Source organism: Rattus norvegicus, chromosome 12, assembly GCF_021556685.1.
Source record: "Rattus norvegicus strain SHRSP/BbbUtx chromosome 12, alternate assembly SHRSP_T2T, whole genome shotgun sequence".
In the NCBI taxonomy this organism is placed as follows: Eukaryota; Metazoa; Chordata; class Mammalia; order Rodentia; family Muridae; genus Rattus; species Rattus norvegicus.
Genome location: NC_141545.1, coordinates 51,090,515 through 51,114,957, shown reverse-complemented (window position 1 = coordinate 51,114,957; position 24,443 = coordinate 51,090,515). Strand labels below are relative to the sequence as shown.

General features: G+C 50.3%; 1 protein-coding gene across 3 annotated transcripts in view; it reads right to left on the bottom strand.

The window, feature by feature from the left end:
* Positions 1 to 18,882, bottom strand: part of Sez6l (seizure related 6 homolog like) — a 156,915-nt gene extending 138,033 nt beyond the window's left edge. For all 3 annotated transcript variants that reach the window (XM_087578551.1, NM_001415749.1, NM_001415748.1), the window contains exon 1: positions 18,477 to 18,882. In XM_087578551.1, the coding sequence (XP_087434677.1) occupies positions 18,477 to 18,573 (97 nt within the window). In that variant the 5' untranslated portion in view covers positions 18,574 to 18,882. The remainder of the gene's footprint in view (positions 1 to 18,476) is intronic.
* Between the last annotated feature and the right edge of the window lie 5,561 nt (positions 18,883 to 24,443).

Genomic DNA, 24,443 nt, shown 5'->3' with positions numbered 1-24,443 from the left:
AGAGATGGCTCAGTGGTTAAGAGCACCGACTGCTCTTCCAGAGGTTCTGAGTTCAAATCCCAGCAACCACATGGTGACTCACAACCATCTGTAACGAGATCTGATGCCCTCTTTTTGTGTGCCTGAAGACAGCTATATTATATTTATATAATAAATACAAAAGGAGAGAGAGAGAGAGAGAAAGAGAGAGAGAGAGAGAGAGAGAGAGAGAGAGAGAGAGAGAGAGAGAGAGAGACTGTACAATCCAATCTTGCCATTTATGGGTGAGGAGACTGAGGCCTTGGGAATGGAAGGGGCTCAACTGGTGGCAGGTTGGGAGCTGTCACTGGGTCATGGCTGTTTCGTAATGATCTCTAGCTCCAGTCTCTTGGCCCTGGTGTGAGAGTGAGCTTTATAACCAAGAGTAGCTCCTGCCGTGAACCCCAGCATCTTCCTTCAGTCCCCTGCTGTCCAGGAGGCAGGACGGTCTCATATCACTCTGCCATCGCTTCCATGGAGGAGCATCTGCTTAACTCAGTGGTACTTTATTCTGTGCTCACTCCCTGAGTCCCTGGGGTGTTGTCAATTGAGACACAACAGGAGAAGAGGGAGGTCCTCAATTCCCTGACATCTCCTTGGTGCTCCTGTGGTGTTTCTCAGCTGATGGCTTTCCCATTTTCTGTCTTTTTCTCTCAGTCCATATCCTGGAAACCCAGGGGTGGGGGATGGATTCCTGAAGCACACAGTAGCTGCAGTGGTTTGTTCAAGGACGAGTCTGCAAGCCACGGCATTCTGTGGGGCCTAAGTACCTCCACAACCCTGTGAAGCACACACCGATGAACCCCCATTAATTATGAGGTAACTGAGACACCAGGAAATGAAATAATGTTTCTGTGGCTCTACAGTTCACAACTGGACAGGGAGGCATTTGAACTCAGGTAGCCTGGACATGCATAACCCTGAACTAACCTGCCTTTCAGACTTGAACTTGGGCTGTGTAGAAAATGCTCCAAAATCACAGGGGTCTGTTTTGGGAACCCACAGGCAGATAATTAGTATTCGCTCACATCAGCATCAGCAGTGCTCAATGGCAGGACAGAGACCAAGAACGAATGCTTTCATGTGCCCAAAAAGGGTCATGACATAACTGGAGGGTCTTGGCAAGGTAGAGCCCTCAGTTGTATTTTGTGGGCCTTTTTCCTAAATTAATTTAGCATGTTGTATGTGTGGGTGTTTGTGGGTGAGTGTACATGTGTGTGGTGAGGTCAGAGGTCACAGTGCAGTTCTTCAGAAACATGTCTTGGTTTTGAGGCAGGGTCTCTCGCTGGGACCTGAAGCTCTTTGGGATTTAGAAGCAGGTGCCCCTAGGTTTCCTCTTTCACTGGAGTTCTGGACATCAAACTTAGACCCTTAGGTTTGTGCAGCAAGTGCCGTATCTCCTGAGACATCTCCTCAGACACTGGCATGCCCTCTCTATACAGAGGTTATCTCCGATCTCAGCTCAAAGTAATAGGATTTAGAGGCTAGACTTGTGATTCACACCTGTAAATCCAGTGTTTGGAAGCTGAGGCAGGAGGGTCCTGAGGTAGAGGCTACATGGTGAGTTCAAGGCTTTTTTGGCCTACACAGTGAGACCGAGTCTCACTCCTCTTCCCTACCAATGATCTGGGAGAAAGTGAGGGTAGCCTTCTGGAAAGATCTGTGGACTTCTGTGTTCTAGGTGAATTCAGCTGTGAAGCCATGCACAGGAGTTCACATCTGCATGATTGTCTCTTTATCCGTGACACGGTCATCCATGACCATTCTGCACCAGTCTCACGGCATCGCTGCAGGACCTTGACTTTCTTCTGTGAGGGACACGTAGTAAGCGCCCTATAAACGATCTGCAAGCAAGCTGATGGATCCGATTGCTGCCTCAGTTTCCATATGTGTAAACAGGCCTCTTATGGATGTCTCTGTGGGGCTCACAAGGTTTCTGGTCAGGCTGAGGAGGAAGTGGATGAAAATAGAAGCCTATTCTAAAAGCCAAACACGGTTTAAGTGTAGGCAGAGCCGCATCTGTTAGTGCTGAAGCAATTGGAGTTCCTCCGTTATTAATACTTATGACTGATATTAATCCTTGTTATGACGACCTGCCACCATTATAGCCGCCAACTCTATAAATGAATACTAATACCCTTAGATCCCACCACATTTTAGAGTACTCTCTCGGGTCAAGAGGGACTGTGCTTGAAGTAAGCACGCAGGATTGTGGTATTTCTGCCGAATCCACAGCATTTCAAAAACAAACAAGCCAAGGGCTTTCCTCTCTGAATAAACAGACATGGAGAAACCCACAACTCAGTGTGGAAAGGAGAGCACAGTGTAGCACCTGTTGGGTCGACAGCCCACCTCGAGGAAGGGACAACACCTCGAGGAAGGGAAAAGAGGCCACAGGGTCTCTGCCACACCCCCTTGAATCCAAGTTTGCCTCAGGAATTTGATTTGATTTCAAGAATGCAGAGTGAACAACCTAATGCTGCCTCTGAGGACAACTTTGGTTTTTTTTTTCTACTAGACAAGCTCACCCCTGACTCCTGGAATGGGGCTACATTGGGAGAAGCCCAAGCCAGGGGCAGGGTGTATAGGAGGGGATCTCCACTTACAGGTCCAGGTGAGCAGAGTCATCAAGGGTGATCCCCAAGGACCTTCCAGCCCACTGAAGCTTCTGGATGCCCTGGGCTCTGCTAAGTACCCTGTGCAGTGAAGCAGCTTCCATGCTGATCCCAGTGCAATAACAGGCTCATGAGACTCCTGTTATTTCAAGCCATTAAGCTCTGGGATTGAGCAACAGTAGTTAGCTCAAAGGTTGGGATGCTGCTAATTCAGCATACAGGCCTGGGAGGGCTCTCTGGAGGAGGGGACGTTTGGACAACTTGGGGTATATGTATGGTGCCTATGCAGGGACAAAGCTGCAGTCACAGGTCAGTCCCACTCTTCTCATGGTGCTATTGAGTTGAGACAGACCCCTGAGGACGCTGGCATTGCAAGCTTTCTCTCATCTGGATAATCACACATTCTCTATAGGGATCAGCCCAGCGTCGTCCATCGCTGCTTTAAATCAAAACGACAGGCCCTCCAAATTGGTTCAGGTGTTCGTGCGTTTATAAAAATGTCTTTTGCCAGAACAAGCTCGCTACGTCTAATTTCTGCCCCAAGCACATTTTTATAGTTAAGCTGTACCATAAATGTCATTTAATTTACCTAGTGTCGTTGGGCAGGCAGTAAATGGTAGGTAGCATACATCCAATTCTTTTTGTCTGGTCTGATCGGGATTCAGGAGGAGGGACCGTGAACTAATTATCATATGCCTTAATTGATAACCTTCTAGTTCCTTCTCTGCTGCCTTTTCTGTGTTCGAGATATTCAGGGAGGAACAAAGAAGGGCTTCCAAGTGGTTGGCATGTAGGGGAGAGGGCAAGGGCGAGAGACTCCAGCCAGGTTAGAAGCCTGTAGATTTCCAGCAGCCTCTGAACACCCACCCACCCTTCCCTTCCTGTGCTGGAGAAAGGTTGTACCCAGAGAGGGCTTTAGGGGCAGCACTTCAATGTCTTGACCTTAGCTGGGGCACAAAGCAGCCCATGGGCTACATTACGGGGAACACAGGGTCTGGAAACTGTCAAGGAGCTCCCAGGGGACCTGGCCTGTTCGTCAATGCCCCTGCCTGCCTCATAAACAACATTTCTTTCCAGCTCAAACAGGCCCTACCCTGCTTGTGAACTGAGCTAGATAGACCCTCTTCTCATCTCCCATCTGTTCACATGTTCCTGAGGGGTCCTGTCTCTTCTACTTTGACAATTTTGTCTGTCTAACACCTCAGTTTCCAGAACCTTGTGTCAAGCCCAATGTAGAGGAAGACCTCCACACATCTGCTTAGTGTTAAAAGGGTTTTCATTGCTGGGGCCAAATACTTGACGTAACTTAAGGGGGAGGTGGATCTATGCTGACTCATGGTTTAGGAAGGTAGCCTGTGGAAACCAGGAGGGTTCGAGGGTAAGAGTGTGAGATGGCTGCTCAAGTTATGTCCACAGTCAGGAACCAGGGAGCAGAGGACGAGGGGCTGGTTCTATAAAAGCCTGAATGACTGGTTCTATAAACCTACTTCCCCTAGTCCCTGATGATACTACATTTCCTGAAGGTCCCACAGTCTCCCAGACAGCTCCAGAAGGTGGGGAGAAAGCCTTCAAATACAGGCACTCGTAGGGGACACTGCATCTTCAAATCATAGCATTTTAGCAAGGCCACCTCTTCTTGATATCGAGTATTTGAAAACACAGCATATCCACTCAGTCTGTACTCTCCACCTGGCCTCAGGGATGCCTTTGTTTCCTAGTGTGCTTGTGTCAGTGTGTGTGTGTGTGTGTGTATGTGTGTGTATATGTGTGTATATGTGTGTGCATACATGTGTATGTATGTATACATGTATATGTGTATGTGTGTATATGTGTATGTATGTGTGTATATGTGTGTATATACGTGTGTATATCTGTGTGTATGTGTGTATAACTGTGTTATGTGTGTATATATCTGTGTATGTGTGTATATATGTGTATGTATGTATGCTTGTGTGTATATGTGTGTATGTGTGTATGTGTATATGTGTATATATGTGTGTATATATGTGTATATGTGTGTATGTGTGTATATGTGTGTGTATGTGTGTATGTGTGTGTATATGTGTGGTGTGTGTGTGTGGGTGGTGTATGTGTGTGTATATGTGTGGTGTATATGTGGTGTGTGTGTGTGTGTGTGTGTGTGTGTGTGTGTGTGTGTGTGTGTGAAGGCCTGGCATTAGTGTTGAGGTCTACTTTGATTGCTCTCTACCATATTTACTAAGGCAAGGTCTCACAACTCAACCCAGAGCTCCCAATTCAACTCCCTACCTAGCCTGCTTGCTAGGACCCATCTCTGCCTTTTGAGGACTGGCATTTATGTGAGTTCTGGGGACCCAAACTCTTGTCCCTTCCTAGTGCAGAAACATGTTAGACTCTGAGGCATCTCCCCAGCCTGGAGCAACCTTTCTCTTTAACATCACCTCTGAACTGCCCTGCCCTCTTCTTGGGGGACACCAACCTCACCAGCTTTATATCACTCGTTAAGATGCTTTAGGCTCAGACCACTTCTTCATGGAGTGAGGCAGGGGCACCCACCTACCCCAGCTGCAGCTGCTCTCTTGCAAACAAAGGAGCAAAGAAGCAGGCTGATGGGCTCATGCTCGCCATGCTGTCCCTGGAACACAAAAGACCTGCACCCAGCACGCAGGAGGTCAGCATGTGATTGACCACACACTTCACGGTCCACATCTCTGTGGCTCATTAAAAGAGTTAACTGGGTTTTTCAGGAAGAGGGGCCACGGGAATTTGGCTGCACTGAGAACAGAATGAGGTGGCTGGGAGGATAATCTACCCCGTACATGTCACCGGGATAAAGGTGACCCTTCTAGATTCACAGAGGCAGGACTCATACCTACTGTGTGAGCTGCAGCTAGTCAGCCCATCTCTTCAGGCCTCAGTGGCCGTTGTACAGGTAGGGCTGGCTCAAAGGGCCAATGTGCAGGCTTCACTGAACATAAACACAAATGTAACAACCGCACACTGAGGGGATAGCTAGTGACCAGCCGTCTAGGCCGGGGAGACGGCTCAGTCAGGGAAGAGCTTGCTGCCGCGCAATCTCGAGAAGCTGAGTTTGAGTCTCTCACACCCACATAAAAAATGTGATCATAGAAACACACATCTGAAATTCCAGAACCAGGGAGGCAGACACAGGCAGGACCCTGGAGCTAACTGGCCAGTTCTCCTCACTGAGCTGGTGACCCCCACATTCAGTAGGAGACTCTGCCCCAAACAATATGGCCAGGAACAATGATGGAAGACACCAGTGTCAACATCAAGCCCACACACATGAACATGCACGAGTGAACACACATACACACACGTACATGCATATACACACATACACGCACACACACACACACACTCACACTCACACACACAGTCTACCAAAGCACCAGAAATACCCAGAAGCCAGCGTGAGAAGCCCACCTGTGGTTTCCAGGTAGTGGACATGGTGTTACCAGGGCTTCTGGGTCTTACCAAATATCCTGTGTGATTTCTACTGATTCAACACAGACTCCAGAGATGAGGACATGGTGGCCCAGAGAAGAATAGCAACAATTCCAAAATCATACAGTACACTTTACCAGCTGGTCCCAATGTTCCTATGTTGTGTGGTCACAGGCAAGCATGCCCACCCTGTCTCTGACACTCCAAGAACACACGGGCATCACTAACCCCACCATGTAAATGCTAGAAGGATTCAGCGCAGCTCATGAAATATTAATGAGTAGCGATGGACTGAAAGGCATGCACGCACGGATGGCCTCTGTGAATGAGTGGTGGGTGGATCTGAGAAAGTCAACGCTCCCAGAGGGTGGTATTGCTCTCTCCTGCTCCAACAGCCAGAGCGGAGCCCAGGAAGGAGCCACACAACAGAACTGTTTGCTGTTTAGGGATGAGTCACTGTGTCAGGCCCTGCCTTTTCGATGCCCTCCTGGCAAAGAGATGCTCAAACACTGTGAATGAGGAGACCGCACACCTATCAGGTTCAATGAGGATGAGGTAGGTGGTGGGAGGAGGGAGGCAGCTGCAGTAGGATTTGAGAAGGGTTTGCTGGGAATCTGTGAGGAATCCTGTATCTTACTCCAACCACAAAAAAAGAGACCACTAGTTACAGACCACTGTGAATGGCAGGCCACCAGTGTGTAAGAATCAGAGGTGTAAATGAACACCTCAGGTGAGGTCATACTGGGAAAGCAAAGAGCCAAGCAGCTGTGTCATGGAGCTGCATGGCCCTCAGTTTCCTCATCTGAAAAATGGACTCATTTTTCCCCAGCACAGGCTCTGCAGCTTTGCTTGTGAACAACAGGCGCAGTAGCAGGATCCCATGCCATGCATCAGGAACGGCTCTTCTCATTGCTGCTTACGATCAACCTCCCCCAGGACCTGGGATCATTAATTTGCTTGGGAACAAATCTCATTAACCAATTGTCCAGGTTAATACTTTATGAGATACACTCGGCTGCACCTCTGGACCCCACCACACAGCATCAATCGGGATATGTTTGCCCATGCTTGGCCCAGAGTGAAATGGAGGTGCATTCCTGTGACCAACGGAGTTGGGCACATAGAGAGCAGGCTCTGCTCCCGCCCCTGTGAATTCTGGGATGGGTATTGCAGGCTCTCTGGAAGTGACACATTTATTTGGCTCATTAGAGAGCATTAACTAGGTAGTCGTTTATAAGGATGGGAAGAGGGCAAACCGAAAAGAGAGCCAGGTTGTTTGGCTGCGGATAGTAGTCCTGGGGTTCATGGGCCTCCGGTGCTGGCGGCTTGGAGTTAACTGGTTCACCAGGGACGGGAGAGGCGGTGCAGTAGAATGTCACCCGGGTTCAAACAATTCAGTTTCAGGTTAAACTCCTTATTCATATATTGCTATGACCCACACACCTACTACCTACTCAGCACGGCTAGACTGTCTCAGACGGACAGTAGATCTTCAAGAGTGAACAGATCCTGACTTCACTAGGAAGTGGCTTTCTATCATTGACTGTGGACCTGTCCATGAAATAACCATAGGGATTCTAGTACATTCCACAAGTCTCTTCTCTGTGGCGTCCTGGGGCTACTTGATTTAGAACTCAGGGAGTTGAGTGGCCAAGAGAGGACCTCATGCACACGGGGGCCCAGGCTCAGGGAGGTCCCAAGGCCTGTGGCTAGGATGAGCCGATCTTTGCTCATCAGCTACCAGTGAGAGAGCAGGGGGATGCATTCACCTGGACCCGAGCCTTTTGCTCAGCGCTTCAATTTTATTAAAGGAGATTGTAAAATGCCTTAAATTGGGGAAGGAGAGCACAGACGTGAGGTTGTAAAGCCATGCCACTCTTCAGCACTACACAAAATGTTTTATCTACTGGGAATCATAAAAGTGCGAGTTCTGTCCCTGGTTGTTATTATAAGCCGAGAGGATACTGCTGTCTTGAGATGCCGGGGAAGGCCCAACTTTCATCCATACCCAGCTCATAAACCGGGCAGGTGGGTGGGGAGGGCATGGTTACATCTCTAGTACATGCTTGCTCTGCAAAGGTGAGAGACTCCCAAGGGAAACCTGCTGATGCCCTGAGTTTTCAAGGAGCACACCAGTTCTCTCTGCCACTCTCTGTCTCTGTCTCTGTCTCTCTCTGCCACTTTCTGTCTCTCTGTCTCTCTCTGTCTCTCTGTCTCTGTCTCTCTCTGTCTCCCTGTCTCTCTGTCTCTGTCTCTGTCTGTCTCTCTGTCTCTGTCTCTGTCTCTCTCTGCCATTTTCTTTCTCTCTGTCTCTCTCTGTCTCTCTGTCTCTGTCTCTGTCTCTCTGTCTCCCTGTCTCTCTGTCTCTGTCTTTGTCTCTCTCTGTCTCTCTCTGTCTCTCTCTGCCTCTGTCTCTGTGTGTGTGTGTGTGTGTGTGTGTGTGTGTGTGTGTGTGTGTGTGTTTAAGAACCACTTCCCCAGGACAGCAGCTTAAGTGTGAAGTGCTTGCTGAGTTTGGATGCCTGGCACCTAGTCAACCCACTTTAAAACTAGGCATGACCTATGCATTCTGGTAACCACAGATGTGGGGGACGAGAGGACCAGTGGCTTATTATCCAAATAGTAGAGCCCAACTGTCACTGCTAGGCTTGGTGACAGACCCTGTCTTAAAATGTAAAATGAAAAGTCATAGAAAAAGATGTGCATATCCAAAGTTGACCTCTGACCACCGTTTGTGCTTGCAGAGGTGAGTGTGCTTACTCTCTCTCTCTCTCTCTCTCTCTCTCTCTCTCTCTCTCTCTCTCTCTCCAACATAGACACTTCCTGAATATTGACCCTGGTGGCATATTTCCACTTGCATGTAGTAGCGAGAGCTGACAATGGAGAAAATCGAGGCTCCGTCCTGCCTTGGAGTATCACAGGATACAGGAAGGAAGGCATGACTTCTAAACAGGTGTGGCTATTGCTGATGGTGATACACCTGCCCTGCACACCTGTCCTGCACACCTGTCACAAGGGTCCTGTTGTATGTTAGTACACGCTTGGGCTCTGAGTTCTTCAGCATGTAAGTCCTCCTTGTAGCCACACTTGGGGGCCATTGTCATGCTCACTTCATAGTTGAGAAGGCTAGGAACAGAGAATAGTGGGGGACCTGTTTACATGCTGATGCCTTTGACGTTTGGACTAATAAGAGAGATCACAGGCTCTCCTTAAAAACAAGATAAAAGTACAAGAACAAAAGGAAGAAAGAGCAAAGACAAAATAATAAAAAGAAAACCTTTGTCTTTAACCCCAATCGAAGTAAAAGTATGCAGATTAGCCTCGACACATTATTTTTATTTATGCCATAAATTAGGCAAATTTCCCCTCCCGAAGCCCTGGAAAATGAGGCTTGATTCCACATATTTTGCATTAATTTCCAAGGCATTTGGCCCCAAATTAGCTTTACAACTTGCTAAACCTGCTTTAAAAGGGGTGCAGAAAGTAGAGGGCTGTTCAGAAATCTTCAGGGAATGAGATGGGGGGCGGGCGCCCTGTGCCCTCCTTTTGAAGATTAATGTAGGGGTGTGGTGCACATCTACAACCAGGGCTGCCACATACAGCTGCAGGGGTTGCACACTGATTCGTGTGGGGGCCCACTGTCTGCTTGTTGCACAGCGGGAAAGGCTGGCGTTACACAGCTCAGGACTCAAAGTGACTCCCGTAAGGACGGACCTAGCAGCACATTAAAAAACAAGGCTGCCGACTCCGAAGTCCGACATTTATTAATGTTGCTGTGCTATCCCAGCATTCGGCGGGACATGTGCTGATTTTGGAGCTGCCTGAGACCCTGTAGGGCATCTGCAGAGTCTCTATCTGACAATGAGCTTGACTGCACCCAGCACACTCTCTGGAAAGAAAGATGGCTTCTGGAGGCCCTCCAGAACACCCGTCATTGTACAGCATTGCTCCAAGTGGGGTCTTCCCTCATTACAGGGTGTATTTTTCTCCTCCTTCATGTCTGGTTTCCCTCTGTTCATCCTTTCCTTGTAGATGCCTTCAGCAATCTCACCTCTGTTACCTCATTGATTTTCCTTGCAGCCACCCTACGAGGGAGGACCGTGTCTTTGCCGTCTTTTAAGATGAGGCCGCCTGAGACCAAACAAACCTGGGAGGTTCAACCCAAGCTCACCACAAAGATGAAAGTAATTTGGCATCTTTGACAAATGGTCTGCGCCCTTTCACCGGGGGCCAGACCCAGCTGAGGGGTGGGTGTTCAGACACATTAACATCCAGCCAAGCCTCTGGAAGAGGACACCATCTAAGGAAAGGGAGGCATGTGAACAAACGGTGTGTGAATTGCCCATCACTGAAGGATGAAGTGGGAGGAGGAGGCTGAAACCGGAGAAGAGAAGCAACTGGTAGCTTCACAGGAGAAGAAACTACAGGAATGGGGTGATGAAGGATGAATAGGAGTTGGCCAGTCAAATCATCATAGCAGCAATAGAAACTATTTTCTTGAGCAACGAGCTGGACACATCCACACAGTTGAACATTAATCTCCAAGGCTCAGGGAGCTGCAGCAAACAGCTCCAGACTGGCCTCTGAAACATTCCCACTGGGAATATTATCTGTGGTCTCAGTTGAGCCTACAGGAAGTTGTCCTAGGTTGACAGTCAGGGCTGTGGGGACATAGATTTCACATAGGAGCCATCCTGTAGTAAAGTTGGGGTGACTGCTCTGTTGCAGGGCAAGCTGACACATCCCAGTGTGGAGTGCTGACAGAGGGTTCTTCAGGATGGCTCACCATCTAGAACAAGGCTAGGCTTTGGAATCTGAAGATCCTAGGTTTGAATCCTGCCACTGTCATGCATTGCCCGTGAGACCTCTGTCTACAGTTTTTGTTACTGTGATGAAACACCATGACCAAAACAACTTGGGGAGGAAAGGGTTTACTCTCGACTCACACTTCCACAGCACTGTTCTTCACTGAAGGAAGTCAGGACAGGAACTTAAGCAGGGCAGGAACCTGGAGGCAGGAGCTGATGCAGAGGCTGTGGAGGGGTGCTGCTTACTGGCTTTCTCTCCATGGCTTGCTTTCTTGTAGAACCCAGGGCCACCAGCCTAGGGATGACCCTGCTCCCTTGTCAATTGCCAAGAAAATGTACCATAGGTTTGGCCACGTATCAATCTGATGGAGGCATTTTCTCAACTGCTGTTTCCTCTTTCCAAGTGACTCTAACTTGTTTCAAGTAGACATAAAACAAGACATCACAGATCCTGAGAAAGCGCCTGAGAAATTCCTGAGATACACTTTCCCCTTCTGTAGAACCCAGGTAGGGATGTCAGCTGACAGACAAAGATCGTGTGGGAGAATGTAGAGAAGAATGTAGTACACTCACACTCTCAAATCCATCTCCCCTCATGAGAAGAGAAGGAAGTTGGTATTTTGGGGGGTCTTTGGCTTCCAGAGTAGCCACACCTTCCTGAAGCTTGACTACTTGATGAGTGTCAAGCTCCTGATTTGCCTTTTCCCAGTCCCGTGAGGGCAGCCTCATGAATCTGGCAATATGTTTGCTGCAATCCACCAGCAGATGGAAAGACTCTGGCTTGTGGCTAGGACGTGCTGAACCTGGGTCCTGTATTTTGATTTCTCTTCAACTAATGAGGAATCTCAGTCAGTTTCCATGTGAACCAAGGCTGCTGGGGTCGGGTCATTCCCTGGCCTGGCTTCTTGTCTGCACATAATAAACCCCAAGCTTCCTTTTCCAAAGTTCTTGAGAACTTAGGGCAACTCTAGCTGACTGAGATCTCCATCCCAGCAGCCTTTGGTGCTTAGTGAGCTCAGAGATGGCCACACCTGGTAGCTGTACCTTGGTGGAAGTGAAGTTCTCCCTACCCCCTTGTTATGATTCTACAACAGGTCAGGACCCAGAGTAAGCAGCCATTCTCACAGAACTGGCTGGGTTCACAGTTTCCCTGGTCCCCTCTGGATGACAGCTAGAGGTGAAATCTTTGCTGCTCTAAGTCTCAGTTTCCCCACCTACAGAAAGGAGGGATGCTGGGAGGACTAAGACCTGGAACTATAACCACAGCATGTTCCCATGACATACCAACCAGTCACTATCACAGTAACTTGGCACTGCCCCCTACACCTTCACTTCTGACTCAGTTTATCCTCCTCATCCAGGCATGGTGCCAGTCACCAGAGTGCACTCAACATCCATGTCTCTGGAGCCAGTCAGCTTCTGCTGTGTCAGAGGATTCTGGGTAGGGAGACAGCATGGGGCTTGGTGTCAAGAGGTATATTTTGAAGATACGATTTGGGGGCTGTGGAAGTTGCTCAGTGGGTAAATTGCTTGCAGGATGTGCATGAGGATTTGAATGCAGACCCCAGCACCCTGTGAAGGTCAGCAGCAAGCAAGTGTGTCTGCAACTCCACCACTGGCGACATGGAGGCAGATGGACCCCTGGGACTCACTAGTCAGCCAGTGTCATTGGATCAGTGAACCCCAGATTCAGTTCCAAAAAGAAAAGTTGAGAGTTACTGAGGAAGAAACCCAATGTTAGCCTCTGGTCTCCAAACCTGTGTATACAGGTGACTGTATCTGCATAACACACACACACACACACACACACACACACACACACACACACACAAGATAGCATACACACAAGAAAACATGCATACAAGATAGCACACACACAAGATAACACACATGATAGCACACACATGAGATCACACAAACACACATGATAGCACACGCACATACACACACAAAATAGCACACATACAAGATAACACACACATGATAGCACACACACATGAGATCACACACATGACAGCACAAACACAAGAAAACACACACATAGGAGAGCATACACACATACATACACACAAAATAGCACACATACAAGAAAACACACACACAAGACAGCACAAACACACATGATAGCACACACACATGAGATCACACACACATATGAGAGTATACACACAAGATAGCACACATACAAATACATACACACCTGATAGCATACACAAACACATACATAAGATTATACACACACAATAGTACACACAAATACACTCACAAGATAGCACACACAAGATCTCTCTCTCTCTCTCTCTCTCTCTCACACACACACACACACACACACACACACACACACACACACACACACACACTATATGGCCTGGTCTGGAAATCGCAATCCTCTGCTTAGCTTCCCAAGTGCTGGGATGATGGGTGTGCCGCCACAATCAGCCAAGAGACTGGTTGTAATGAAATAGACATCCCAGCAGAATCCACTGACACCCTTCTCATGTCTTGCCTCCCATGATGAGATTCCTAAATATGACACCTACCCTCCCTGTTAGGAGAGCAGAGTACAGGACTGGGATTAATGCCGTCTGAGACCCATTTGTTATACCCTTCACCTGTTCTCCCTGAGCCTCAGTTTCCCTTATCTGCACAGCAGGACTAACACACTCTTCTGCCTGGTGGGTTTGTGGTGAGGATTTGCTCCATGATCTTTACAAACCACTCAGTGCAAGGCTTGGAACAAAACCAACACTCCATAATTAGCGTTTTCATTGTGTACACAGTCTGTTACAGCTAACTGAGTCCACACAGGTCTGCAGAGGCACCCCATGCCCCTGCTTCAAGCCCCCTACAAAGTCAGCATGTCTGTTCTATGTCATTGTCATGGCCACCTCAGAACTGCTTCCACATACAAACCAGTGGGAAGCCGCATGGGAACCAGTCTGTCCTTAGCAACTGGACTCCAGTCCCTTATGAAAAGGCCACTCTCCGTCCATAACGAAGGATAATGAGTGACTCAGTCACCATCCTTTCCCCCCTTTCATCTAGGGAACTCCTGAGATTCAGGGCACAGGGAGGACAACGGCCTACGTCTTAGTTAGGGTTTCACTGTTCTGAGCAGACACCATGACCAAGGCAACTCTTAGAAGGACAACATTTAATTGGGGCTGCCTTACAGGTTCAGAGGTTCAGTCTATTATCATCAAAGGTAGGGGGGACATGGCAGCATCCAGGCAGGCACGGCGCAGGCAGAGCTGAGAGCTTAATATCTTCATCTTCCAGGCAGCTAGAATCAATGCCTCAAAGCCCACATCCACAGTGACACACCCACTTCAACAAGGCCACACCCACTCCAACAAGGCCACACCTCCTAATAGTGCCATTCCCTGGGCCAAGCATATTGAAACCATCACAGTCTATATCTTTGAGATGAGGATCATCAAGTGTGCCTGTCTCCCTCCTCCTGCTGTCTCCTGTTCTCTTTTTAACCCCAAGAGTAAAGCCGGCTCCAGGGTTTCCCTGCCTTGTGTAGAATTCTCCTCCTGGTATCTGCTGCTTCCCTCCAGGGCCAGCCCTGGAGCCCTGGCGAAAGTCACACAGCCACCCGTCAGATTCCATAGTGCTCCATTCTTCCACTAAAGCACACAGCTGACAGCTAGGACCCTGTGGATCTCTTGCTGGGGTACAGGAAGTGGTGCCCAGCAAAGGAAAGTTGTGCCCTGAGTTTTCCTCAATTCCCTTCCCATCAGTACATCAAAGACACAAATTACCAATCAGTAGCAACTGAGTTATGGTGAAGCTGAGGGGAAGGGAAGGGGAGGGGGAGAGGGGGAGGAGGCTGAGCCCCAAAATGAGATGGTTGCCTTTGCAAACTGAGGGCACCAGACCCCACTATCTTTGCAGCCCCATGAGACAATGGACATTTTGCAAGCCAGGAAGACAGTTCCTACCAGACAAACTCTGTTAGCTCCATGAACTAGGACTACCAGCCGCCAGAACTGTGATTTATAGACTAGGGATTCCAGCCACAGAATCTGAGGTTTCTTTTTTCTTTTTTTCACCCTTTGGGTTACAGTAGCTTTAACAGAGCGAGTCATATCAGAAACTGGCACACAGGACGGCCCTCTAATGTCATCTTTCCAATCTGTCATCTTTTGTTGCCATTAACTGTGATTCCTGGTCATGGGTTCAAAGCCATGCAGTGTCCCGTGTCTGGGAAGAAAAGCAGTTTACACTGTGTGCTACTGAGATCCCCCTCTCTAAATGGCGGTGGACAGGGAAGTACGGCTGCCTGCTGGCCCTCCTCCCCAACTTGGTTTGTTTGTTTGGAAGGAAGTTTGCTCTTAGGAGACTAGGAAACCATTGCCTGTGTGCGAACGTATGCTAGTTCCTTTTACACGAGTTACCGAATCCTACAACTACCCTTCCAGGTTGATCCCATCAGCCCCCATTCTATTTATGTCCCACAGATGGCAGAATAGAGTCCCAGTCAAGATGATCTCTCTGAAGGTCGAGCGCACCTAAGCAATGAACAGACTGAGATCTTGGGCTGAAGCAGCTCTGATTTTCAAAAAAATTTCCTGAACCCTGTTGATCTGCTTTTCAAATTCAGCCCGACCGCTCACCAGAGCAGCCTTGCGCGGCCCTCGTTTTGCAATTGCCTCTATAGCGGAGTCCAAACGGGAGCTGGAGTCTGAGTTGCAATGACACTTTCCAGGAGAGCATCCTCTGCAAACTTCCCCTCTCTGCATCCCCCTTTTCACTGTATGCCAAAAGCCGGCAGTAATCTCTCCCTGAGAAATAAGGACCAAGTACCTCCAGCCGGAGGGTGTAGAGCCAGGTGCTCAAGCTACCAGGCTGAGGAACACCCTAGCTTTCAACTGGACATACACGTGTTTGCCTCCTTCCTGCCCTCAGTCACCAGCTGCAGCTTTGAGCGCCCCTAGTGGAGGTATGCAGTATGGGCCTGCCATGCCGCCTCAACCGGCACACAGGAGAACCTGTATACTGCGCTCCCTTGAAAACGGCTTGCAGGAACGGACTCCTAACCCAAAGTCATAAACCAAATTGTTCAGGAAATATCTTTTTCTGACATGGAAGAGGAAGGAAAGGAAGTCGGTATTGTTCCCTAATGCCCAGCAGAACTGTGTGGATAAAAGATGAATCTTTCAAGTTTGGGTCCGGCCGTCTCTGGTGGGGGCAGCCAAAACTCCTTGCGAAAGGATAGCAAATTCATACGGAAGTACACCAACGTAACAATGATACCTATCACTACATGTCAGAGGCTTACTGAAAAATACTGAATTTGCTTTGTTAGTCCAAGGGGAAAAAGAAAAGAAACGTCAGTCTCTGCAGTCTTAGCTTATATGTGCATTACTCTCACGTGCACGTCTTAGGCCACAAAGGCCCTCTTAGAAAAACAAGCTACATTTTATTCTCAGCAACCACGGCCCAGAGAATGCGCACCCTGCATAGGAACATTGCAACAAGTTCCCACCCCTCGCACCGCAAGCAGGAAGACAAGTCTGCAACCCTGGGCTCCTCTGGTGCCTCTCCTCTCTGGTTTGTGGATATGAGCTGCCGGCTAAAAATAGAATTTATTGCAGAAGATCAATTGTTTCCAAATGGACCATGAGAACTGGCAGTGCCCGTGGGCTACCCTAGCTCCCTTCTTATGACTCAGTTGGAACCCCACGGTTAGTAACGAGCCTTTGGATGAAGTACATTGGTGGACTTTAATTTGGCAGTGACCTGAAGTTAATTAAAACTATATGCTCACCAACCACGGTGTGGGGCAGTTGCAAAATATAAAATGTCTAAAAACTGAAATCACAAACGCACACATCCTGCTCTCCCTCCTACACTCTGGCACATACTGAGGAATCAGGATACAGGATTCTGATCTTGGGTGACATTTTCCTACATGCCATTAGGACCCCACCCCCATGCCCATGGTGATGCCTTAGAGAAGAATGTCGAACTCAGAGGTAGGGTCACTTTGGGAAGATGGTGAGCCTCTGGACATCTTTGAGTTCTGTTTGTTCAGTGTGTGTGTGTGTGTGTGTGTGTGTGTGTGTGTGTGTGTGTGTGTGTGTATGTGTATTTAAGAGCTGGGGCAGGGCAATCTGGATCCGGTTCAAGGCCACCACGAGATTGTTGGAAAGAGGCAGCTAATTAAGAAAGGGCATGCTGGGTAGAGACCATTGATTCAAACCAAATCTCTTTTCCCATCTTTTCTAGGGAAGCTGCCCAGACATGGTGTAAATTGGAAATACCATTGTCTCACAAGGGGTGGGGGCGGGAGGTGTTCTTAATTATATCTTCTGTTAAATAAAGGAGGGCAAATCATTCCCCTTGTTCATTTCTGGGCCCAACAGACTGGGAATAAAAGGCCTAATGTATGCTGAGGAGGGCACTCCAGGCCCTGAGCAAGAGATGGGACCCAGAGCTAGGGCCTGGAGCCGAGAGCTGTCCGGGGACTCTGGTGCTGAACTCAGGGGCCCAGAATTCCCCGCGGTGAAGCGGCAATGCGTGTCTGTTTCCAGAATTCCAGACCAAGAAGACCCCAATGAAATGGAACTCCAGATGGACAGGGGTGGGGGATGAGCGCCCCAGGCTGTGACCAGCTCAGGCAGACTCCCAGCTTTGTTTTGTAAGTTACCACGAGAGGAAACACCTTGCCAAGAGAATGGGAGGTTAAGTGGTCCAACCCCGATAGCTGACACAGTAGGCTCTCCAGATGTCTTTAGCTCACCTCATAGCTCCGGGGCTGGGGGTGGGGTCAGGTTTCGGTGAGTTATTTGCCTCCCTTCTCTCGACACTTCAGCATCTCACTATAACTTCCTGGGACCCCAGCAGGGTGGAGCGAAGGTGTACCCCAGGTAGATGAAGGAACCGACAATCTCCACAAACTCAGTCCCTCCTTCCTAAGCTGCAAGCACGTGGGGTTTACTAGCACCCTCTCTTCATTCCTAATATCCATGAGACTGTAGAGGGCAAAAAAGGGGCCCATCCCCCGAGGTTCTAACATCTCTCTTCTCACCAACTTCTGGGAGCCCTGAGCTCCCCTCCATCGGAGGAAGCCACACCCAAGTCCAATTTTCTGACACCTGGCTAGGTTCTATCCAGGAGACAACCCCTCCGAATAGTCCGAGACAGCGTGGGATGGTGGGATGGGAGGGAATCTGGTTCTGGAGACAGGCAGTCAGCTGTCCGCTTCCTATACCTATCTTCTTCCACAGAGCTTGGCAGAATAGCCTGGCAGCCAGCCCTGGGTGCAGTTGCAGAGAGCTTCCAGAATCTGGAGGTTTGGAGAGGACCCCACTCCCAGGAGCTTCTCCGGGAAGCTTTTCCGGACTGCAAAAGGGAGTCTGTCCTCAGCCCAGAGACCGACGAAGGACCCGCAACCCAAGGCGGGAGTCCTTCAGATGCGTCCCCGCCTCCGCTCTCCGGCAGGGACGAGGTGCCCAGCCCGGATTCCGGAAGGTCCCGTGGGTGGCGCGAGTGTTCCCGGACCAGCCGAGACCCCCGACCGCTCGGGTCAGCCGCAACAACTTTACCCTCTTTGGGCCGGGGCCCTCAGGGTTCTTACCTTCCGCCCGAGCTGCCACGGGGCTCCCCAGAAGCAAGGCGACCAGGAGCAGAGAGATCCTGTCGGGTCCCGCGGCTTGTGGCGGTGCCACAGTCATTGTAGCTACGGAGCCGGGGTCGGCACAGAGAGATCCGTGTGGCCGGTCCAGGCAGAGGGATCCGTGCGGTGGGATCAAGGCAGAAGGATCGGGCAGCCGGAATCAGGCAGTGCGGTCCAGGGAGAGGGAGAGATCTGGACCGAAGGCTCTGAGCAGCCGGACCCCAGAGCGAGGTCCAGACAGAGGGATTGGTGCAGCGGGATTCAGGCAGAGGGATCCGGGCAGTAGGATCAGGGCAGCGGCTCCTGGCGGACACGCAGCCCGCCGTGGCTCTGGCCGAGCTGCACCGGGCGCGGGCGACGGACGAGTGAGGAGGAGCCGCGGGCGGCGAGCGAGCGGAGGGCGGGGGCTGGGGCCCGAGCGAGCTAGCAGGAGAGAGAGAGCGAACGAGCGAGCTAGGGAAGTGAGCACGAGGAGGCGGCCGAGGGCCGTTCCGGGGTAGCCTGGCCCTCCGGCCCTGAGAAGTTGGTGATGTCGCCCGGTCCCGAGTGGTCCCCACTCTCTTTGAGGATGCTGGGACAGTCAGATGAGGCGGAAGAGTGCCCGATGTGTCCTTGCAAACCCAGTCCGCCAGCAGCCTGGCCTGTATCCCCACTGTACAGCCCTCTCTGGCCCCTGAGGGCCCCACCCGCCTCCACCCTTTCCTCCCCTCCCCCACTCTTCCCTATCCGCCGAATGCCTTGGTGCTTCCACAGAGAGTCCTGGTGACCTAGGAAGCCACACCGATTGCATCCAGGGACCTCGCTGGACCAATACACAGGTCCACGGAATCCTGTCTGATACCAAGAGGTTCTTCACCTTGGAAACGCCCAGCCACAGACTCTTAGGTGAAGACCCACCACCCATTTTATGACTGCAGCTCCATCTGCTACATTAGCACTCTCAACAGGGCCCTGCAGATCCTTCGAGCTTCCAGAGTCTGAGCCCTGTTTTACCTCCCCCTTCCCCATCCCCCCAGCGAAAGCTTTGGGTCTAGGCCCATCCTCTGACTGCCTCTGTCCAGTTCAAATTCTCTAGCAACGCGTCTTTCTTCCATAAACAGAGGAGATGGGGCGCAGTGGGTGAGGAAGACAAGCAGCCACTTATAGCCAGGCGTTGGCCAAGGGCCAGGCGGGAGATGCCTCACACCAAGGGAGACTGCTCTCCTTGTTCTGCAGAGTTTAACAGGCCCAGCTGGCTTCCCAGGCCCCTCACCCCAAGTTAGACGCCTTTCCCTCCCCCACCCTACTTTGACACTCTGCTCAAGCAGGGAGCAGATGGAGAGAAGGTTGTAGCAATTGGGGGTTAAAAAAAGTCTTTAGCAGAGTGGAGAGACTGGGAATCCCTGAAAAAGGAGTGTGGTGAGGGGAGAGCATGGGAGGTGGGAGGGGAGCAGGGAGGAGGAGGGACTCTTCTGCTCCTGGTTCCCGAGGACCCCCTCACTCACTCTTGGGATGCTCTTTGCCTGAAGCCCAGATTAGAGGGCTGAAGGTGATGGAGGGAATCCTCTTTCCTCCATACTCATCTGGGCTGAAGGAAGCTTTCTGCCTGGCCAGTCAAGTCTCAGAAAGTGTGTGTGTGTGTGGGGGGGGGGGGTGTTTGAGAAGGACATGCAGGAGTCCTGGTTCCTCCTCTAGGGGAATGACATGCTGTCCTGTCTTGAAGCATGAGGGTGGGCCCATTGTGAAGAGGGGCCTGGCCCACCCCCTCACTCTCAGGCCTGCCTAGGACTAGCAGCAGGACGTTCAGTAAACCCTGAGGATCAGAAGCAGAGGGCAGGGATACAGAAACACGGAGGGGAGAACGGAGATAGGAGAGCAGGGTAGGAAGGCTTGTCAGTACCCACGGCTTGCCAGACTCTGGAGTGGTCTCTGTTTCAATTTGATAATGATCGGCAGTGATCGCGGTGATCATCAATATCTCCCCTGGAACCCGCTTGACCAAAGCCACTCACCCAGGATGTGATAGGGTGGATGGATTCAAAGCCGGGCCTGGGTTGAAAATCAGACTCCTGTCCCCAAACACAATCCTTCCTTGCAACAAGGTGGCTGCCTCTGGGCTGAGACATGGTGGCTCCTCTTGGATGTTCACCCTCTCCCCTACTCCCAGCAGGCAGCTAGAAGTCCATCATTGCAGTCACCTCTTAGTCAGGGAGGGGAGACACAACAGTGCCATAGACTCTCAACCCACTGAGCCCACAGCAGGAGTTAACTAGTTCCACGTGTGCTCAAACTGTAAAGGGGGGAAAGGCAGTAGTCTGAAGACACAGTGTTGAGAGTGTCGGGCAGATGAAGGTCACCAGAAAGGAGATCCAGCTGGGGTCAGAGGGGGAACAGAAGTAGCTTATGGGGCGGGGGGGGAGGGTCTTCCCCACTGCCAGACCCATTTTAAAGAAGAGCAAACTGAGGTGTGGGGAGGTGAGGTGACACGCTCAACACCATGCACGGTCCAGCTGTGCCCAGGTTTGTGCTCTGTCTACTGCCAGATAATGCCTGGCCTTCGCTTGGGGGAGGGGGATCAGTGGGGACCTCCTGTGCCCACTGCCAGTTGGGTTGAGAACCCCAGGTTCTTTTCCTGCAGTTGGAGTGAGCCTGTAGGTCCGACCTCCCTACATCCTGCTGTGTGTGTGCAATCCCCTTTGTGCAGTTAAAATCAGCAGTGAGGACAAAGGCTGGACCCTGGTCTCAGCTATGCCTTCGCAGAAGGCCAAGAACAAGGGACTTGTGTTCTTTGGGTTCTAGTTGCCTCTTCCAGAGGAGTAGGAATAAAAATGATGCCTTCCATGTGGAGTGACAATGTGCAACAGTATCCTCAAACTGTGACAGGATGCACTGTGCAGGCTTACAGGGTGAGGAGAGGACCTCAGGGGTAGGTCAGCTCAAAGCATAGTCTGGGGCTTGGCCTCAGTCTGAGCAATTGTTATCAACACTGAGTGGAGAGGAAGCTGGAGCTTCTGACCTTTTCTCTGCCTTTCTGAGTGTCTTTCTGTGAGTGAGTGTGTAGCCTCTCTGGAGTTGGTCTCTCAATCTATCCACTCACCCACCCATCCATCCACTCATCCATCCACCCACCCATACATCCACCAACCCACCCATCTGGTCATAACCATCCAAGCACTCACCATCTATTCTATCCAACCCATGCACTATCTACCCATTGGCATACCCATCCACAAATCCATCCATCCATCCATCCATCCATCCACCATCCACAAATCCATCATCCATCCATCCATCCATCCACTCATCCACAAATCCATCCATCATTCATCCATCCATCCATCCACTCATCCACAAATCCATCCATCATTCATCTACCCATCCATAATCCATCCATCCATCTACACACCCATCCATCCATCCATTCACCCATCCATTCATCCATCCATAATCCATCCATCCACTCACTATCCACTCATCCCAACAATCCACACACCCAGCTGTACATCTATACACCCATCCATTCCTCCCATTCATTAATGTGTCCAGCCGTCTGTCTCTCCATCCTCCCATTCTAACCATCCATTTATAATGCACTACCTTTCCATCTAGCTGTTTGTCTCTTCACAGTATGAAGGTACATCACATACTGTCCCATCCAAGCATCATGATCTACCCACTAGCCTCTCCTTCCCCCTTCCCTTCCCTCTGCCCCATCATTTCTTCCTTCTGTTTCCCTATTCACTATTTATCACTCTGTCCATCTGCCCATCTATCTACCCACCATCCCATTTTCTTTGCATTCAATGAATGGTTCTTAGATGTCAAACAGTACATCAGGCCACAAACACGGTGGATATCATCTCTTGCTTTCTAGGGCTGTCTAGTGATGCCTGCCAACCCAAATGCCCATGTCCTTTCCAGCTGACCAATGCTCTGTGCCAGGGAATCAGTTTCACACAGCGTCTGGAAGTCTGGGCTTCAAAACGTTACAGCCTGCAGTTTAAATATGTTCCTACTAATGACTGTGTCTCCTTCAACAAGGCCATCGAGGTCCATGCTTCTTCATGTGCTGTTCAGACGAAGTGTGTGCTGTCAGGAACATCTGTGTACCGAAAGACTTTATCACCTGACACTGGAGGAGAAAATATATGCTGTCTTGAGCAGAGAGGAACCAATATAAAAGGAGAGGTCACTGACAAGCAGGGTTTAATTTAAAAATGCCAATAGAAGGTATTTCAGGAGATGGACCTCCTTCACCCCTCCCCCTTCATGTCTTTGAAGACGGAGGCTCCAGAATCTTATCTGGTCTTCATCATGGAGCACAGCTTCTGCAACCCCTAGTGGGAAGCTTGGGCCCACACCACTCTCAGACTGGAAGCCGGCAAGAACATAGCCAAGTGTGAGGTGAGGTAGCCTGTCCCACCCAGGCACCCATATCACCTGCAGGGGACATTCTGCCCCTTTGACTCCCTTGGAGATGTGCTGCTAGAAGACAGGGCCTCTACTTTCCAACTGAAAGTTGACATAACACAAAGCCAGCCTGCTGACTGATGTGCATTCTCCTGAGGCCAGAGGGGATGGGAAGCTACTGCACAGCCAAGAGCATGGAAAAAAGCACAACCACGGGCGTAGAAAAAGCTCAAAGATGGGGGACAGAAACACCCCACAGCCGCTGACATCTACAAGCCTGTGGGGGAGATTCTCCTCATGAAGGGTTATGTGCCCAGCCTCAAAAGGGAGGAAACATTAATTAAGGACTCTGTATTTACGTAGTCTGGTGTTGCAAACCATAACACACCCATTTTCCAGGTCACTAAGAGCAGCCTTTCTCTGCATGGTGGGTTATCCTAAGCCTCGTGATTCTGAAGGCCTGAGCATGACTGTGCTTGGGCTCAGTGGGTTCATTTGGAGTCAGACACTCTTTGATTTGAGCTAGAGCTCCATCCTGGGACGTAGCTTGTGAGCTGCTTCAGTTTTCCCCATCTTTGATGGATCATCAATGACCGCAGTGTCACTGTCAGAGGGAGCTGAGCACCCAGCCTGACTTAGCAGGGCTCTCAGCAGGGGTGAATGCTGTTGCCTCTGGAGTTGCTGGTCAGCACTGGGTATTGAGCCGCTCACACAGGGTGGGGGCAGAGAGCCGCTCAGGTGGGGTTCACCAAGCAAATTTATCAGCATCTCAATCGAGGCACAAGTCTGGCTGAGGCCGAGGGCACCGAGAAACGAATGCTCCCAAGCCTTCCAGACACTCGGCCAGTCAGATCCGTTTTCTGGGTGACTGGCTTCCTGCAGAATTAACACAGACAGCCTGCTCTGTTCAATTCCGGGAACATACCAGAGCTCTCTGCCTCCTTCTCAAACCTTACCAGTCTCTTCAGTGTGGGATATGGAAGGGGTCAGGCTGGGTCAGCCTCCTGCTAATCTGTATTCCATCCTTGTTCCTAGCCAAAGCCCAGCCTCAGTACTCAGGGGGACAGAAGAGGAGGGGCAGAGGGCAGGAACGTCTGTGGAACTTCTGAGGCCTGCAGGGAAAAGCCACACACCTAAGCTCACTAAGTCTGTGCGGGTCCATTTTCCGACACTGTGCCAGAGGACTTTGACCTTGGCGTAGTCTAAAGTTCAAGAGCCTGAGTCATTGTGGACCCCAAAAGTCTGACCCCTGAGCTCAGTCTAGATGTGCCTCACTCTCTTTGATTCGGATTGCATCGCACCTCCCACTTCTGAACATCAATGTTGCTACACTGTTTCATTCATACCCAGTGACTGACAGATTCTACCGTACCTACCCTGGTGAGAGAGAAAGCTGACATTTGTGAGCAGTTCAACGTCTGATGTCCACCGAGTCCTCACAACCACTCAAAGAGGTCATACTATTTTATACTAAGCTGAACTCCTACCCAACCCACAGAACCCTCTTTATGGGATCCCTTCTCATCGCTTAAGATAGGG